At 50.8% G+C, this 18,058-nt stretch overlaps 2 protein-coding genes across 2 annotated transcripts; both read left to right on the forward strand.

Moving 5' to 3' along the window:
- The first annotated feature begins 4,507 nt into the window (after window positions 1-4,507).
- LOC102938895 (zona pellucida sperm-binding protein 3) lies at window positions 4,508-7,837 on the forward strand. The gene is made up of 9 exons (XM_043524216.1): window positions 4,508-4,951; window positions 5,688-5,806; window positions 5,901-6,004; window positions 6,081-6,258; window positions 6,336-6,456; window positions 6,557-6,648; window positions 6,737-6,882; window positions 7,026-7,149; window positions 7,678-7,837. Exons 1-8 carry the CDS (start codon window positions 4,766-4,768, stop codon window positions 7,046-7,048), a joined length of 969 nt encoding a protein of 322 aa, XP_043380151.1. The 5' UTR covers window positions 4,508-4,765; the 3' UTR covers window positions 7,049-7,149; window positions 7,678-7,837.
- A 6,176-nt stretch (window positions 7,838-14,013) lies between these two features.
- Window positions 14,014-17,367, forward strand: LOC119563563 (zona pellucida sperm-binding protein 3-like). Its single transcript, XM_037911122.2, has 9 exons — window positions 14,014-14,488; window positions 15,234-15,352; window positions 15,447-15,550; window positions 15,627-15,804; window positions 15,884-16,004; window positions 16,105-16,196; window positions 16,285-16,430; window positions 16,554-16,679; window positions 17,208-17,367. The coding sequence occupies exons 1-9, from the start codon at window positions 14,075-14,077 to the stop codon at window positions 17,312-17,314; spliced, it is 1,407 nt and encodes a 468-aa protein (XP_037767050.1). The 5' UTR covers window positions 14,014-14,074; the 3' UTR covers window positions 17,315-17,367.
- The last annotated feature ends 691 nt before the right edge of the window (window positions 17,368-18,058 follow it).

Genomic DNA, 18,058 nt, shown 5'->3' on the forward strand with positions numbered 1-18,058 from the left:
GATAGCCCTAGGAACCCTATTAAAATGGGGTCATGACCCACAGTTTGAGAACTGCTGTTCTAGGATAACTTCCCCCTGATCCTTGTGTCTAAGGTGAGCAGGCTTGCCAAGTTCTTCTCACCCTGGACTGAAATCCCCTGTTGTGTGAGATGTTGGGGTTAGGGCTAGATGTGAGTGTTCAGACCAGCCCCGTTCATTGCCCTATGCAACCAGGCAAAAGTGGTCTAAGATGGGTGGGCAAACTTTTAGGTCTGAGGGCCACAGCTGAGTATGGAAATTGTATGGTGGGCTATGAATGCTCACAAAATTAACAATTCATAGCAGGGCTCTATAAGGCATGTTACTGAGCTGGGGGGAGGGGACTCTACAGGTCAGTAACAGCAACTCCTAGGGGCCCTGCTGGCAGTCACATCAAGGTGACCACACCAGGCCCCTTAGCTGGGATGGCTGTGGCCCTTGGATAGTTGTGAGAGTCTGGAGCGTCATATGCTGCTAGCCTTAATCATTGGCTAGTTTGGGTAGAGGCTGGGGCCAGGAGGCTGGTCCTGTGGGGATAGGGAGCATGGCCATATGGGGCAGGTTCCGATCCTGGAAACAGCCCAGTGAAGGCTGGGTAAGCGATGCCAGTCGCACCTGTGCAGTGTGACTCTGTTTGCAGGAAAATGGTGCTCATCAAGGTGTTGACAAGCCCCTCACCCTGCTCCCCTGTAGCATCTGAAGGCCTGGATTAAAAGGTCTGATGGACCAGATGTGGCCCACAGGCCTTTGTTTGCCCACCCCAGTCTAGGAAAATCTTCCAATTTCTGCTCATGCTCTGGGCCATGACCTGCAGATCAGTGATCATGCACCCAGGGCAGGCTCGACTCAGTCTGAAGGGCTCTGCTGTCTTGATCTCTCTACCACTGTAGAGAACACAGCCCACCCGCTATGTGACAGGGCGTCATTTGTTCAAACAACCTGCCCAAAATATAAAGGGAAGGGTAAACACCTTTAAAATCCCTCCTGGACAAAGGGAAAAACCCTTTTACCTGTAAAGGGTTAAGAAGCTAGGTCAAGCTCGCTGGCACCTGACCAAAATGACCAATGAGGAGACAAGATACTTTCAAAGCTGGAGTGGGGGGGAAACAAAGGCTCTCTGTCTCTGTGATGCTTTTGCTGGGGACAGAACAGGAATGGAGTCTTAGAATTTAGTAAGTAATCTAGCTAGATATGCGTTAGATTATGAGTTCTTTAAATGGCTGAGAAAATAAGCTGTGCTGAATGGAATGGATATTCCTGGTTTTTCTGTCTTTTTGTAACTTAAGGTTTTGCCTCGAGGGATTCTCTATTTTGAATCTAATTACCCTGTAAGGTATTTACCATCCTGATTTTACAGAGGTGATTCTTTTTACTTTTTCTTCTATTAAAATTCTTCTTTTAAGAAACTGAATGCTTTTTCATTGTTCTTAAGACCGAAGGGTTGGGGTCTGTGGTCACCTACGCAAATTGGCGAGGATTTTTATCAAACCTTCCCCAGGAAAGGGGGGTAATGTTTGGGAGGATTTGGGGGGGGGGAAGACATTTCCAAATGGACTCTTTCCTAATAATAATACCGGTTAGACGCTTGATGGTGGCAGCGACAGTCCAAGGGCGAAATGTAAAATAGTTTGTACCTTGGGGAAGTTTTAACCAAAGCTGGTAAAAGTAAGCTTAGGACGTTTTCATGCAGGTCGCCCCATCTGTACCTTAGAGTTCAGAGTGGGGAAGGAACTTTGACACAACCTCTCTCCTATAGCTGCAGGGGGAGCAGATTTCGCCCAGGGCTGCACAAACAAGACATGCTGTCAGCAAACCCAGGGAGGGTTTAGCGACCAGCATGGTGTAAGTTCCCACTCTGCAGGAGTGATTATTCAGCCTCGTGATGCTGCAGTGGGGCACGGAAGCTTGTAGGCAAGATAGTGGTCAAGGAGCAGCCCCTTTTTCCTCAAACAAATGTAGCACTTTCAGAGCAATGGCCTTTGTAGGCTTCCTGTGCACCTAGATTTGGAAGGGACTCTAAGCTGTAAAGGTAGTGATGGGGGCTGTCTAATGTCAGCACCTAGCACACAGTATAAAAATTCCCCTAACAGCACCCCTGGGGGGAGGGGAGTGCTGACCCCTTTTCACACAAGGTGGGAAAAGACTAAGACACAGGAAGATTAAGTGAGATTGCCCAGAAAGGCTTTGACACAGTGTGGAATGTATCCTTGGTCTATTGCATGCTAAGGTGGTGTCTCAACCATCAGACCATTTCTCTCAATGCTTTTCAGCCCACAGTCCCTCTGTTCTCGTCCCCTCTGACTGGCCGAGATCCAGACCCCATGCCATAGGTGCATTTCCCCCGTCTCTGGCACAATTCCAGTCCTTCCTCCAAAATATGGGTCCTCTAGTTGGGAAGCTCCAAGACCCTGACATCCCTTAAATCCACCTTCTTTCTCTGGACTCAGCTTGTTTCTCTCCCTCCCAAATATTGTTGGCTGTATCTAAACAAACAGCAGGAATCATTCCTGTCCTCATTTCATAGAGGAGATTCTGAGGTTCAGTGCCGCTAACCCAAAATTAGTGGCCAGTTCCTAAACTAAGAGTTGTTGGTGCTGCATGAGGGGCGTGGATTCAATGCCTGGAGGTACTGCAGCTGGTAGAGCTGTCAGCCCCCCGACCTGCCAATTTTCTGACTTTCTCGGGTGCCTTGAAGAGGGGATGCAAAATTTAGTTTTTAAATAGAAATTTTGCTACAACCTTCACTAAACTGGGAAAAGGGCAATTCCATCACGTGGAGCCAAAATTACACCCCTGGGACTCACCCACTTTGGATACAGTCCTCTGCCCCTTAACCTAACCTTTCTGTCAGTGGGCTTCACAGCTGCTTGGCAGAGACTCAGGATCCCTGGGTTCTCGACCCAATTGTGAGAGGAGACTGTGGTCTCGTGCTTAGCACAGGGAGGGTAACTTTGAGCATTCATTTCAGACAGCAGCACGGATCAGGGCTGGATCCCACTTTGAAGGGACTTGAAGCCTGGGGTGCATTGATTGTCAACCTGCCAGGCAAAACACAGGGCTGGGCTATCCCAGAGAAGAATGCTTGAGGCGCTGATGGGCTGGTTGCATTGGGGAGCTAACACCCAGCTGGCACAGGCAAGGCTCCTTCATACTGGAGGCTGGTGGCAGCTAGGGTTCTGTACAGCCCTGGCTGCCCTGAGAAGTGTCACAGTCCCTATCCCAGGAATCTCAGTTTCACATGGATCCTCCCCCCAGGACAGGCTCTCTCTTGGCTTTGAGAAACAAACCATTCTGGGGGACGGAAGTATAGGGGCAGATGTGGGGTACACGTTAGGGAAAACAATTCAACCCAGCAAACTCCACCCCAACCCTGGAATGAGAACACCAGTTTTGGAACTCATCTGACGAGTTATGCGGATATTAGAGAGGACACAAATTTCCCCTTGAACAGATTTTAGTTTCACATTTATCCACAGTGGAACAGTTGTTGGGCCAGACTGAGAGAGCAAGTGACCAGGAATGCGGCTGTAGCCCGGTGGCAGGTGGAAGCACTGGGGGCTGGTCCCTCTTTCATCTTTTATCCACAACAGAACAGCTTGAATGGGAGAGTAGGAAGAAGCCCAACATCAGAATGTCCCCTAGCTCAGTGGTTCAAGCATTCTTCTGAGAGATGGGAGACCCCTGTTCACATCCTTTCTCTCCCCTCAGCAGATAGGGGGAATGAAACCTGGGTCACCCACATTCCACTCTAACCACTGGGCTAAAAGATCTGAGGAGGACACCGCATCCTGCTCCAGTGGAATTGTGAATGGGGTCAACATGGGCAAGCAGCACAGCTAGTGAATTGGAATCCGCATACGACGTAGGCAACTAAATGCCTAACTTCCCCTGGATCATGGACGGCTCTGACCTTAGGTGGGAGACAGGTGCCCAGACTCCCAGAGGGAGGCAGCTGGGCACATGCCCAGAGGCTGGGGCACGGGCACCTAGGGAACTTTATACTGTAAAAACTTCGGTGCTGCTGAATGAATTTGGGCACCTACAGAGTTCGCTGTATGGTTTGTATCAGAGGGGTAGCATCCGACGAAGGGGGTATTCACCCACGAAAGCTTATGCTCCAATACCTCTGTTAGTCTATAAGGTGCCACAGGACTCCTTGCCACTGTGTGGTTTGTGGATCACAGGGGAGCAAACCCAGGACTTACAAACCTAAATTGGGGATTGAGGGGCCTGGGTCCCTTTGTGGTGGAACCCACCCTTAGCCTTCCATTGAATGAAACAGGGCAGGAATTTCCCAATCTGCAGCTGATGAACTGACCAACAGGTGGAGCTGATTCCCATTGGCCCTCCTATTTCCCCGGTTCAGGGCGTGGGCACTGGGTATGATTGGGCCCTGGTTACCTGCAGATTAGGGGAGGGTGTTAATTACGTGGGACAGCTGTCACCTGGCTCTGGGTCACAGTATAAAGCCCCAGAGCAGCATTTTCCCTCCATACTAGATTTGTTGCAAGCAGGCAGGATGGGGTACAGAAACAACCTGGGCTTTGCTCTTCTGTGCTGGGTGGTCAGTGGGGTGACCTGTTACAATCCCTGGGATTTCTCTAGGAGTGATTCAGCCATCTGGAGACCCACCGCCAGGGCTGAGCCCCCTCGATGACAAGCCCATGTGCCCTCACTTGCCCAGCCCTCCCCCTGGGCTCGGGTTGATGCTTCCCAGCTCAGGGCTGTGTCCCCACTGCAGCCTGTCATGGTGCAGTGTGAGGAGGCTCAGATGGTGATCTCTGTGCACAGGGATCTGTTTGGGATGGGGAGACTGATCAAAGCTGCTGACCTGAGCCTTGGCCCAGCTGCCTGCCGGTACACATCCCTTAATGATGCAGAGAACACAGTGATCTTTGTAGCCGGGCTCCATGAATGTGGCAGCACCTTGCAGGTAAGGATTTATGCAAGTCAGGAGCCCCTACTCTCCTGCTGCCCCATTTTTAACCCCATCAGACAAGACAGGGCAGTGATGCTAGGGATCAGAACAGTGGGTGGGATTTTGTCCCTCTTGTTGACCAGTTCCCCGTTTTTCCTGGGTGCTTCTTCCTAGCTTCCAATCTCATGCACCAGGCAAAGAATTCTGCCCTGCTCAGCTCCTGGAGCAGGCTCACAAGTGGAGCCTGAAGAGGGTGCTCTGGTGGCTCAGACAGACTTTACTTCTAGACACCCCTGTCCAAAGGCTGTCTGCAGACAGGAGCTCTCAACTGAATAAACTGATTGGTGTTAGCCTGAGCTCTGCATAGCCTGTAGGAGGGAAAGGGACACACTATTGGCTTCCTTAATCCCTGGTCAAAATTCACCTGAAAGCAGCTAATAAGTTAACCCTGGGGGTTTTACTGTCTGAGATTCCTTCACAACCTGCACAGAGGAAACCAATGAGCAGAGTTGTGTAAAATGGCACTACTGTGGTGCTCGTCTTCTGATGGCTGCTCTAGCAGACTGAGCTCTGAAATCCCCTGCTTCTAGTGTCCAGTCCTTCCAAAGGCAGTTGCCAGTTGACTGGGCACTGGCTGGAAAACTTGAGCTCTTGTTTCTATCTGGCTGAAGCTTGTTCTTAGGCTCATCTGAATGACTTTACAAATGCTCTGTGTACTAGTGTTAACCCTTCCATGTCTGCTCCTTTCCAGATGACCCCAGACTCCCTGGTTTACAGCACAAGCCTGAACTATAACCCCACCCCTGCCAGCAACCCAGTGATCCTGAGAACCAATCCAGCTGTGATTCCCATTGAGTGTCACTACCCCAGGTGAGAGTCTGAGATGCTCAGATCCCCTTCCTCCCTCCCCTTCGGTCCCTGGTCTGGGATCTGGCTCAGTGACTGAGGTTTGCTCCTCTCCCAGGAAGGAGAATGTGAGCAGTAAAGCCATCAAGCCAACATGGGTTCCCTTCAGCTCCACCCTGTCTGCTGAGGAGAGGCTGGATTTCTCCCTGCACCTGATGAATGGTAGGTGGGAGGTCCCTCCAGGGGAGCTGAGGCCTCCCTGCCTGTCTGTCCTGCTCACTGTGAACTTGCCTTGCAGATGACTGGAGTGCTGAGAGACCCTCCAATGGATTCCAGCTGGGGGAGGTCATGCATATCCAAGCTGATGTCAGCACTGGGAACCATGTGGCTCTGAGGCTCTTTGTGGACAGCTGTGTGGCCACCCTGAGCCCAGACAGGGACTCCTCTCCTCGCTATGCTGTCATTGACTTCAATGGGTAAGAGCTGGGAGCCCTTTCTAGACTAAAACAAGACTGATCAGGGACTCTTACTGACCCTTGGTTCTTGTGTGTAGGTGCCTGGTGGATGGGAGATCAGATGACACCACCTCAGCCTTCATATCCCCCAGGCCCAGGCAGGACACGCTGCAGTTCATGGTGGATGTGTTCAGGTTTGCAGGAGATGCCAGGAACTTGGTGAGCCCCCACATTTCTGCTCCAAGTCGATTTCCCCAGGCTAAGCAGCTGTTAGTGTCCCCTGGGATGGTCCTAACCCCTCTTCCCGCTTTCCTTCCAGATCTACATCACCTGTCATCTGAAAGTCACTGCAGCTGAGCAAGCCCCAGATCCCTTGAACAAGGCTTGTTCCTTCAACAAAGCAGGCAACATGTGAGTAGCCTAGAACCCCAACAGGGGAGTGACAGGCAGCCTAGAACAGAACTCTTCACTGTAGATGACTGTTCCTGTTCTGTTCCAGCTGGTCTCCAGTGGAAGGCACCCGAGACATCTGCAGGTGCTGTGAGACTGGGAACTGTGCATTCCTTGGAGGACAGTCTGGGAGAGGCAGCCCTCTGGACAGATGGTCAGGGAGGCGCTTCCAGAGAGATGTGGCCTCCAGGCATGGTAGGTTCTGTGCCCACTGCACCTGGGAAGATGTCTGGCTTACTCCAACAGACTGTTCCTGGGAGATCTTCCACCCAAAATGGGATGGGTGAGACTAACCTGACAAGTATTGGTTCTCTAGTAGTGCTTCTCTCCCAATACAGGTGAGCCCTTTGAGAGAAGCTGAGGCTGATGTTGTGGTAGGACCCCTAATCATCTTGGATGCTGACCAGGGATCAAGGGATCTCTCAGTTGCTCAAATGGAAGGAGAGAAGGCAGCATCAGAGGGTAACTAGTTCTAATGAAGAACAAGTCTCATGGTGCCTCTACTGTCACTTATTAATCTACATTAGGGTGGCTTGGAAAAGTTGATCTAAAGGATGGCAGAAATGGGTCTTACAAGATCAGCTGTAAGAATCCCTTAGCCCCAGGAGGGGTTGTTGGTAATGAGTAATCTGGGCTCAAGGAGGGCTCCTCGGTGAGATGGTCTAACCAGAGCCAGTCAATGTTGAACCATCAACCACTGTAGCCTGGGCTTATCTGCTGGGACACCAGTTGTTGCAGGTCTCAGGCCACACCTATTATCTAGTGGGATTTATAAAGGGGTGCTGATCTCCTGCTCTGGCCACTTCTAGTAGACAAACTCCAAATGGTATCGCTAAAAAACACGGCCCTACCACAGAGCTCAAATAAAATCCCCCATTTTATTAACGGTGGCCTTCACTCATGTACCCAGCAAGTCCATGGTGGATTTTTGGAGAGGTTGCCAGAAAAGCAACTAGCTGCTATTTTAACCATTTGTTCTTCCTCTTGTAGGATTCTCTTCTACAGCTGGGCTGATCTCAGTGGCAGCTGCCATTGCACTGGCCTTTGTTCCACTGGGGATGCTCGTATACAGAAGATGCAGCCGTTCCAGTGCCTGAGCAGTCACGTGCCTTGTACCTTCTGTCTAATGTTAATAAATCCAATGACTTGAGTCTGGTCTAGGACTTATTCTTAATGGGCAAGGGAGATGCCTTCCCTACTGTGGGGAAGGTAATGGTGGGGTTTGTGCACAAACCCTATCATGGACTCACCAATGGGCTCAAAGGAGAGATTGTTGTCTTCAGGTTCCCGGAGTCAAATGGTTGGTATCTCTCCATAGACAAATGGCAGGGGAATTTCCCTCCTTCTGAACTGTCCATTGGGCACCTGTAACCATTACAAGGCTCTAGCAGTAGAGAACATAAATCCCTCAGCCACTGTGCCCTCTGAGTGAAACAGATGCCATGAGGGAGTTCCTGCTGACTCTGACGCTGACTGTGGCTTCAGGTGATGCTCTAGGACAGGGGCTCTCAAACTTCATTTCACCGCACTCCCCTTCGGTCAACAATTACTGTCCTGGCCTAGGGCATCAACCCCCAAGAGCTTCAGCTGTGGGGATGCGGGGTCTGAAGCCTGGGCCCTGAAGCTCTTGGGCTTTGACCCTGGGCAGTGGGGCTCAGTCTGTAGCTTTAGGCCCAGCCAGTCTAAGACAGCCCTAGGAACCCTATTTAAATGGGGTTATGACCCACAGTTTGAGAACTGCTGTTCTAGGATAACTTCCCCCTGATCCTCGTGTCTAAGGTGAGCAGGCTTGTCAAGTTCTTCTCACCCTGGACTGAAATCCCCTGTTGTGTGAGATGTTGGGGTTAGGGCTAGATGTGAGTGTGCAGGCCAGCCCCATTCATTGCCTTCTGCCACCAGGCAAAAGTGATCCAAGATGGGTGGGCAAACTTTTTGGTCTGAGGGCCACAGCTGGGTATGGAAATTGTATGGTGGGCTATGAATGCTCACAAAATTAACAATTCATAGCAGGGCTCTATAAAGGATGTTACTGAGCTGGGGTGAGGGGGCTCTATAGGGCAGTAACAGCAACTCCCAGTGGCCCTGCTGGCAGTGACATCAAGATGGCCATACCAGGTCTCCTAGCTGGGATGGTTGTGGCCCTTGGATGGTTGTGAGTGTCTGGAGGGTCACATGCTGCTGGCCTTAATCATTGGCTAGTTTGGGTGGAGGCTGGGGCCAGGAGGCTGGTGCTGTGGGGATAGGGGGCAAGGCCATATAGGGGCAGGTTCCGATCCTGGAAACAGCCCAGTGAAGTCTGAGTAAGAGATGCCAGTCGTGCCTGTGCAGTGTTACTCTGCTTGCAGGAAAATACTGCTCATCAAGGAGTTGTGAGGCGGGAGCTGGACAAGCCCCTGACCCTGCTCCCCAGTAGCAGCTCAAGGCCTGGATTAAAAGGTCTGATGGACCAGATGTGGCCCACAGGCCTTTGTTTGCCCACCCCGGTCTAAGAAAATCTTCCAATTTCTGCTCATGCTCTGGGCCATGACCTGAAGATCAGTGATCATGCACCCAGGGCAGGCTCGACTCAGTCTGAAGGGCTCTGCTGTCTTGATCTCTCTACCACTGTAGAGAACACAGCCCACCCGCTATGTGACAGGGCGTCATTTGTTCAAACAACCTGCCCAAAATATAAAGGGAAGGGTAAACACCTTCAAAATCCCTCCTGGACAAAGGAAAAACCCTTTTACCTGTAACGGGTTAAGAAGCTAGGTCAAGCTCGCTGGCACCTGACCAAAATGACCAATGAGGAGACAAGATACTTTCAAAGCTGGATTGGGGGGGAAACAAAGGTTCTCTCTGTCTCTGTGATGCTTTTGCTGGGGACAGAACAGGAATGGAGTCTTAGAACTTAGTAAGTAATCTAGCTAGATATGCGTTCGATTATGAGTTCTTTAAATGACTGAGAAAATAAGCTGTGCTGAATGGAATGGATATTCCTGTTTTTCTGTCTTTTTGTAATTTAAGGTTTTGTCTCGAGGGATTCTCTGTTTTGAATCTAATTCCCTGTATGGTATTTACCATCCTGATTTTACAGAGGTGATTCTTTTTACTTCTATTAAAATTCTTCTTTTAAGAAACTGAATGCTTTTTCATTGTTCTTAAGATCCAAGGGTTTGGGTCTGTGGTCACCTATGCAAATTGGCGAGGATTTTTATCAAACCTTCCCCAGGAAAGGGGGGTAACGTTTGGGAGGATTTGGTGGGAGGGGAAGACGTTTCCAAACACACTCTTTCCTAATAATAATACCGGTTATACGTTTGATGGTGGCAGCGACAGTCCAAGGGCGAAATGTAAAATAGTTTGTACCCTGGGGAAGTTTTAACCTAAGCTGGTAAAAGTAAGCTTAGGAGGTTTTCATGCAGGTCCCCACATCTGTACCTTAGAGTTCAGAGTGGGGAAGGAACCTTGACACAACCTCTCTCCTATAGCTGCGGGGGGAGCAGATTTCGCCCAGGGCTGCACAAAGAAGACGTGCTATCAGCAAACCCAGGGAGGTTATAGGACCAGCATGGTGTATGTTCCCAGATCAAGCTCTCTGCAGGAGTGGTTATTCAGCCTCGTGACGCTGCAGTGGGGCACGGAAGCTGGTAGGCAAGATAGTGAGGAAGGAGCAGCCCCTTTTTCCTCAAACAAATGTAGCACTTTCAGAGCAATGGCCTTTGTAGACTTCCTGTGCACCTAGATTTGGAAGGGACTCTAAGCTGTAAAGGTAGTGATGGGGGCTGTCTAATGTCAGCACCTAGCTCACAGTATAAAAATTCCCCTAACAGCACCCCTGGGTGGTAAGGGAGTGCTGACCACCTTTCATACAAGGCGGGAAAAGACTAAGACACAGGAAGATTAAGAGAGAGTGCCCAGAAAGGCTTTGACACAGTGTGGAATGTATCCTTGGTCTATTGCATGCTAAGGTGGTGTCTCAACCATCAGACCATTTCTCTCAATGCTTTTCAGCCCACAGTCCCTCTGTTCTCGTCCCCTTTGACTGGCCGAGATCCAGCCCCCATGCCATAGGTACATTTCCCATGTCTCTGGCACAATTCCAGCCCTTCCTCCAAAATATGGGTCCTCTAGTTGGGAAGCTCCAAGACCCTGACATTCCTCGAATCCACATTCTTTCTCTGCCCTCAGATTGTTTCTCTCCCTTCCATATATTGTTGGCTGTATCTAGACAAACAGCAGGAATCATTCCTGTCCTCATTTCATAGAGGAGATTCTGAGGTTCAGTGCCAGTAACCCAAAATTAGTGGCCAGTTCCTAAACTAAGAGTTGTTGGTGCTGCATGAGGGGCGTGGATTCAAAGCCTGGAGGTACTGCAGCTGGTAGAGCTGTCAGCCCCCCGACCTGCCAGTTTTCTAGCTTTCTCGGGTGGCTTGAAGAGGGGATGCAAAATTTAGTTTTTAAATACAAATTTTGCTACAACCTTCACTAAACTGGGAGAAGAGCAATTCCATCATGTGGAGCCAAAATTACACCCCTGGGACTCACCCGCTTTGGACACAGTCCTCTGCCCTTTGACCTAACCTTTCTGTCAGTGGGCTTCACAGCTGCTTGGCAGAGAATCAGGATTCCTGGGTTCTTGACCCAGCTGTGGGAGGAGACTGTGGTCTCGTGCTTAGCACAGGGAAGTTAACTGACCACATTCACTCCATGCATTCATTTCAGACAGCAGCACGGCTGTGACTGGGGTCATCTGGAGAGACCTGGGTTTTATTTCTAGCCTACCCAGGGGGAACATGATGTAACCTCTCAGTTGGCTTAGCTCTAAGATGCCAGAGCAAGAGAGCTGCCTTGCCCTAGAATAGGGCAATGAAGCCTTAATCAGTTATTAGCACTGCAGGAACAAATAAGTATTAAGAGCTGTCAGTGGAATGGACCAGTTGCATGCCATCCCATGGACTCCCCACAGGTATGGTGTTGAAAACAAGTGTCTGTCTCTCTCTGGGCACGCTGTCATTCCATGCAGGGCTCACAGCAGTCCCATTCATTGCTCCATCAAACCAGAGATAAATATGAATAACTTCATATGGACTAGCTTTTGGAGCTTGCCCCTGGTGCAGGCCACTAGATTCCCACAGGGGTACCTGTGACCCAAGAACCTCATGATGCCAACTGGCAGAGGGTACTGGGAGGCACAGGGATTCTCTGGGTTCACCAGAAGAATGTCATGTAAGGTCTCTAATGAAACCCCGGGTCACACAGGTCATCATAACCATTGTGAGATGTAGGTATGGGAAGTATGCAAGGAGCACTGAAAATGAGATTCTGAAGGCCTTGTAGATGAAGCAGGCCTCTCAAAGGTAGTGGGTCTTGAGACAAAATCCTGCCGACAGGAGGGGTGGGCGATGCTTTTCTCCATGGTGGACCATTGTGTGTTGTATGTCATGCAAAGTCTAAGACAAATGCCAATGAGGAGCTGGCAGAGACTTCAGACAGAAACTAACAGGAAGAAGTCAACATTGGAGGGGGAACTCTATCTACTGATAAATATCAAAGGTGCCTGCTGGAATATTTGAGGGACAAAAAGACATCCCGACATCAGGTGCCTAGGAAGTAAACTAACAGCGAGTTGGCGTCATGAATAAGGGGTTTCAGCCAGGCTTGGCTGTAAATGCTGGAGGGAACTTGGGTGAGACGCTTTCCAGATTGGAGGATAAATCTCCTTTTACTTTAGAATTGAGCTGAAGTGCTGTGTGTGATACAAGAGCGGTGAGCTAATGCCAAACTGGTGAATGGGGATGCGCTGTTCCTTTGGAAACAGAGCATCTGGGATTTCTTTGGGTATCCAGTGATTGGGGTTGAACCACACAGGGGCCCACTTTGAAGGGACCTGAAGCCTGGGGTGCATTGATTGTCAACCTGCCAGGCAAAACACAGGGCTGGGCTATCCCAGAGAAGAATGCTTGAGGCACTGATGGGCTGGTTGCATTGGGGAGCTAACACCCAGCTGGCACAGGCAAGGCTCCTTCATACAGGAGGCTGGTGGCAACTAGGGTGCCGCACAGCCCTGGCTGCCCTGAGAAGTGTCACAGTCCCGATCCCAAGAATCTCAGTTTCACATGGATCCTCCCCCCAGGACAGTCCCTCTCTTGGCTTTGAGAAACAAACCATTCCGGGGGAGAGCAGATAGGGGGGCGGATGTGGGGTACACGTCGGGGAAAACAATTCAACCCAGCAAACTCCACCCCAACCCTGGAAGGAGAACACCAGTTTTGGAACTCATCTGACGACTTATGCGGATATTAGAGAGGACACAAATTTCCCCTTGAACAGATTTTAGTTTCACACTTATCCACAGTGGAACAGTTGTTGGGCCAGACTGAGAGAAAAAGTGACCAGGAATGCGGCTGTAGCCCAATGGGAGGTGGAAGCACTGGAGACTGGTGCCTCTTTCATCTTTTATCCACAACAGAACAGCTTGAATGGGAGAGTAGGAGGAAACCCAACATCAGAATGTCCCCTAACTCAGTGGTTCAAGCATTCTTCTGAGAGATGGGAGACCCCTGTTCACGTCCTTTCTCTCCCCTCAGCAGATAGGGGGAATGAAACCTGGGTCACCCACATTCCAGGTGAACGCTCTGACCACTGGGCTAAAATATCTGAGGAGGACACCGCGTCCTGCTCCAGTGGAATTGTGAATGGGGTCAACATGGGCAAGCAGCACAGCTAGTGAACTGGGATCTGCATACGACTTAGGCAACTAAATGCCTAACTTCCCCTGGCTCATGGACGGCTCTAGCCTTCGGTGGGAGACATGTGCCCAGACTCCCAGAGGGAGGCAGCTGGGCACGTGCCCAGAGGCTGAGACACGGGCACCTAGGGAACTTTATACTGTAAAAACTTCGGTGCTGCTGAGTGAATTTGGGCACCTACAGAGTTCGCTGTATGGTTTGTATCAGAGGGGTAGCATCCGACGAAGGGGGTATTCACCCACGAAAGCTTATGCTCCAATACCTCTGTTAGCCTATAAGGTGCCTCAGGACTCTGCCTCTGTGTGGTTTGTGGATCACAGTGGAGCCAAACCCAGGACTTACAAACCTAAATTGGGGATTGAGGGGCCTGGGTCCCTTTGTGGTGGAACCCACCCTTAGCCTTCCATTGAACGAAACAGGGCAGGAATTTCCCAAACTGCAGCTGATGTACTGACCAACAGGTGGAGCTGATTCCCATTGGCCCTCCTATTTCCCCGGTTCAGGGCGTTGGCACTGGGTATGATTGGGCCCCGGTTACCTGCAGATTAGGGGAGGGTGTTAATTACCCGGGACAGCTGTCACCTGGCTCTGGGTCACGGTATAAAGCCCCAGAGCAGCATTTTCCCTCCATACTGGGCTTGCTGCAAACAGGCAGGATGGGTCATAGAAGCAACCTGAGCTTTGCTCTTCTGTGCTGGGTGGTCAGTGGGGTGACCTGTTACAATCCCTGGGATTTCTCTAGGAGTGACTCAGCCATCTGGAGACCCACCCCCAGGGCTGAGCCCCCTCGACGACAAGCCCATGTGCCTTCTCTTTCCCAGCCCTCCCCCTGGGCTCGGGTTGATGCTTCCCAGCTCAGGGCTGTGTCCCTGCTGCAGCCTGTCATGGTGCAGTGTGAGGAGGCTCAGATGGTGATCACTGTGCACAGGGATCTGTTTGGGACAGGGCGACTGATCAAAGCTGCTGACCTGAGCCTTGGCCCAGCTGCCTGCCGGTACACATCCCTTAATGCTGCAGAGAACACAGTGATCTTTGCAGCTGGGCTCCATGAATGTGGCAGCACCTTGCAGGTAAGGATTTATGCAAGTCAGGAGCCCCTACTGATCCCTAGCATCACTGCCCCTGTCTTGTCTGATGGGGTAAAAATGGGGCAGCGGGAGAGAACAGTGGGTGGGATTTTGTCCCTCTTGTTGACAAACTCCCTGTTTTTCCTGGGTGCTTCTTCCTAGCTTCCAATCTCATGCACCAGGCAAAGAATTCTGCCCTGCTCAGCTCCTGGAGCAGGCTCACAAGTGGAGCCTGAAGAGGGTGCTCCGGTGGCTCAGACAGACTTTACTTCTAGACACCCCTGTCCAAAGGCTGTCTGCAGACTCCACAGACAGGAGCCCTCAATTGAATAAACTGATTGGTGTTAGCGTGAGCTCTGCATAGCCTGTAGGAGGGAAAGGGACAGACTATTGGCTTCCTTAATCCCTGGTCAAAATTCACCTGAAAGCAGCTAATAGGTTAAACCTGGGGGTTTTACTGTCTGAGATTCCTTCACAACCTGCACAGAGGAAACCAGTGAGCAGAGTTGTGTAAAATGGCACTACAGTGGTGCTCGTCTTCTGATGGCTGCTCTAGCAGACTGAGCTCTGAAATCCCCTGCTTCTAGTGTCCAGTCCTTCCAAAGGCAGTTGCCAGTTGATTGGGCACGGCTGGATAATTTGAGCTCAAGTTTTCCATCTGGCTGAGGCTTGTTCTTAGGCTCATCTGAATGACTTTACAAATGCTCTGTGTACTAGTGTTAACCCTTCCATGTCTGCTCCTTCCCAGATGACCCCAGACTCCCTGGTTTACAGCACAAGCCTGAACTATAACCCCACCCCTGCCAGCAACCCAGTGATCCTGAGAACCAATCCAGCTGTGATTCCCATTGAGTGTCACTACCCCAGGTGAGAGTCTGAGATGCTCAGATCCCCTTCCTCCCTCCCCTTCGGTCCCTGGTCTGGGATCTGGCTCAGTGACTGAGGTTTGCTCCTCTCCCAGGAAGGACAATGTGAGCAGTAAAGCCATCAAGCCAACATGGGTTCCCTTCAGCTCCACCCTGTCTGCTGAGGAGAGGCTGGATTTCTCCCTGCACCTGATGAATGGTAGGTGGGAGGATTCTTCAGGGGAGCTGAGGCCTCCCTGCCTGTCTGTCCTGCTCACTGTGAACTTGCCTTGCAGATGACTGGAGTGCTGAGAGATCCTCCAATGGATTCCAGCTGGGGGAGGTCATGCATATCCAAGCTGATGTCAGCACTGGGAACCATGTGGCTTTGAGGCTCTTTGTGGACAGCTGTGTGGCCACCCTGAGCCCAGACAGGGACTCCTCTCCCCGCTACGCTGTCATTGACTTCAATGGGTAAGAGCTAGGAGCCTTTCTAGTCTAGAATCTACCTCAAGTCTGTGGGGATCTTACTAACCAGAGTTCTTGTGTGTAGGTGCCTGGTGGATGGGAGATCAGATGACACCACCTCAGCCTTCATATCCCCCAGGCCCAGGCAGGACACGCTGCAGTTCATGGTGGATGTGTTCAGGTTTGCAGGAGATGCCAGGAACTTGGTGAGCCCCCACATTTCTGCTCCAAGTCGATTTCCCCAGGCTAAGCAGCTGTTAGTGTCCCCTGGGATGGTCCTAACCCCTCTTCCCACTTCCCTTCCAGATCTACATCACCTGTCATCTGAAAGTCACTGCAGCTGAGCAAGCCCCAGATCCCTTGAACAAGGCTTGTTCCTTCAACAAAGCAGGCAACATGTGAGTAGCCTAGAACCCCAACAGGGGAGTGACAGGCAGCCTAGAACAGAACTCTTCACTGTAGATGACTGTTCCTGTTCTGTTCCAGCTGGTCTCCAGTGGAAGGCACCCGAGACATCTGCAGGTGCTGTGAGACTGGGAACTGTGCATTCCTTGGAGGACAGTCCAGGAGAGTGAACCCTCTGGACAGATGGTCAGGGAGGCGCTTCCAGAGAGATGTGGCCTCCAGGCATGGTAGGTTCTGTGCCCACTTCACCTGGGAAGATGTCTGGCTTACTCCAACAGACTGTTCCTGGGGGATCTTCCACCCAAAATGGGATGGATTGGTTTTCTAGTAGTGCTTCTCTCCCAATACAGGTGAGCCCTTGGTGAGAGAAGCTGAGGCTGATGTTGTGGTAGGACCCCTAATCATCTTGGATGCTGACCAGGGATCAAGGGATCTCTCAGTTGCTCAAATGGAAGGAGAGAAGGCAGCATCAGAGGGTAACTAGTTCTAATGAAGAACAAGTCTCATGGTGCCTCTACTGTCACTTATTAATCTACATTAGGGTGGCTTGGAAAAGTTGATCTACAGGATGGCAGAAATGGGTCTTACAAGATCAGCTGTAAGTATCCCTTAGCCCCAGGAGGGGTTGTTGGTAATGAGTAATCTGGGCTCAAGGAGGGCTCCTCGGTGAGATGGTCTAACCAGAGCCAGTCAATGTTGGACCATCAACCACTGTAGCCTGGGCTTATCTGCTGGGACACCAGTTGTTGCAGGTCTCAGGCCACACCTATAATTCCCACTAGATAATAAAGGGGTGCTGATCTCCTGCTCTGGCCACTTCTAGTAGACAAACTCCAAATGGTATCGCTAAAAAACACGGCCCTACCACAGAGCTCAAATAAAATCCCCCATTTTATTAACGGTGGCCTTCACACATGTACCCAGCAAGTCCATAGTGGATTTTTGGAGAGGTTGCTAGGAAAGCAACTAGCTGCAGTTTTAACCATGTGTTCTTCCTCTTGCAGGATTCTCTTCTACAGCTGGGCTGATCTCAGTGGCTGCTGCCATTGCACTGGCCTTCATTACTCTGGGGATACTCGTATACAGAAGATGCAGCCGTTCCAGTGCCTGAGCAGTCACGTGCCTTGTACCTTCTCTCTAATGTAAATAAATCCAATGACTAGAGTCTGGTCTAGGACTTATTCTTAATGGGCAAGGGAGATGCCTTCCCTACTGTGGGGTTGGAAATGATGGGGTTTGTGCACAAACCCCATCATGGACTCACCAATGGGCTTCAAAGGAGAGATTGCTACCTTCAGGTTCCCAGAGTCAAATGCCTGGTATCTCTCATAGGCAAATGGCGTGGGAATTTCCCTCCTGTAACCATTACAGGGATCTAGCAGTAGAGAACACAAATCCCTCAGCCATTGTGCCCTCTGAGTGAAACAGATGACATGAGGGAGTTCCTGCTGACTCTGACTCTGACTGTGGGTTCAGGTGATGCTTTAGGACTGGGGTTCTCAAACTTCATTTCACCTCACTCCCCTTCTGCTAACAATTACTGTCCTGGTCTAGGGCATCAACCCCCAAGGGCTTCAGCCCTGAGGATGTGGGGGCTGAAGCCTGAGTCCTGAAGCCCTTCTGCTTTGACCCTGGGCAGTCAGGCTCAATCTGTAGCTTTAGCCCCAGTCAAAGATAGCCCTAGGAACCCTATTTAAAATGGGGTCATGACCCACAGTTTGAGAACTGCTGTTCTAGGATAACTTCCCCCTGATCCTTGTGTCTAAGGTGAGCAGGCTTGCCAAGTTCTTCTCACCCTGGACTGAAATCAGCTCTGGTGTGAGATGTTGGGGTTAGGGCTAGATGTGAGTGTTCA

Source organism: Chelonia mydas, chromosome 10 (assembly GCF_015237465.2).
Source record: "Chelonia mydas isolate rCheMyd1 chromosome 10, rCheMyd1.pri.v2, whole genome shotgun sequence".
NCBI classification, from domain to species: domain Eukaryota; kingdom Metazoa; phylum Chordata; order Testudines; family Cheloniidae; genus Chelonia; species Chelonia mydas.

What these genes read in the sequence shown, in the direction of transcription:
- LOC102938895 (XM_043524216.1), top strand. Translation starts at nt 4,766, where the DNA reads ATGGTGCAGTGTGAGGAGGCTCAGATGGTGATCTCTGTGCACAGGGAT. An exon ending in AATGTGGCAGCACCTTGCAG is followed by an intron (nt 4,952 to 5,687) that starts GTAAGGATTTAT and finishes GCTCCTTTCCAG; the next exon opens with ATGACCCCAGACTCCCTGGT. An exon ending in GCTGTCATTGACTTCAATGG is followed by an intron (nt 6,259 to 6,335) that starts GTAAGAGCTGGG and finishes TCTTGTGTGTAG; the next exon opens with GTGCCTGGTGGATGGGAGAT.
- LOC119563563 (XM_037911122.2), top strand. Translation starts at nt 14,075, where the DNA reads ATGGGTCATAGAAGCAACCTGAGCTTTGCTCTTCTGTGCTGGGTGGTC. An exon ending in AATGTGGCAGCACCTTGCAG is followed by an intron (nt 14,489 to 15,233) that starts GTAAGGATTTAT and finishes GCTCCTTCCCAG; the next exon opens with ATGACCCCAGACTCCCTGGT. An exon ending in TTCAACAAAGCAGGCAACAT is followed by an intron (nt 16,197 to 16,284) that starts GTGAGTAGCCTA and finishes GTTCTGTTCCAG; the next exon opens with CTGGTCTCCAGTGGAAGGCA.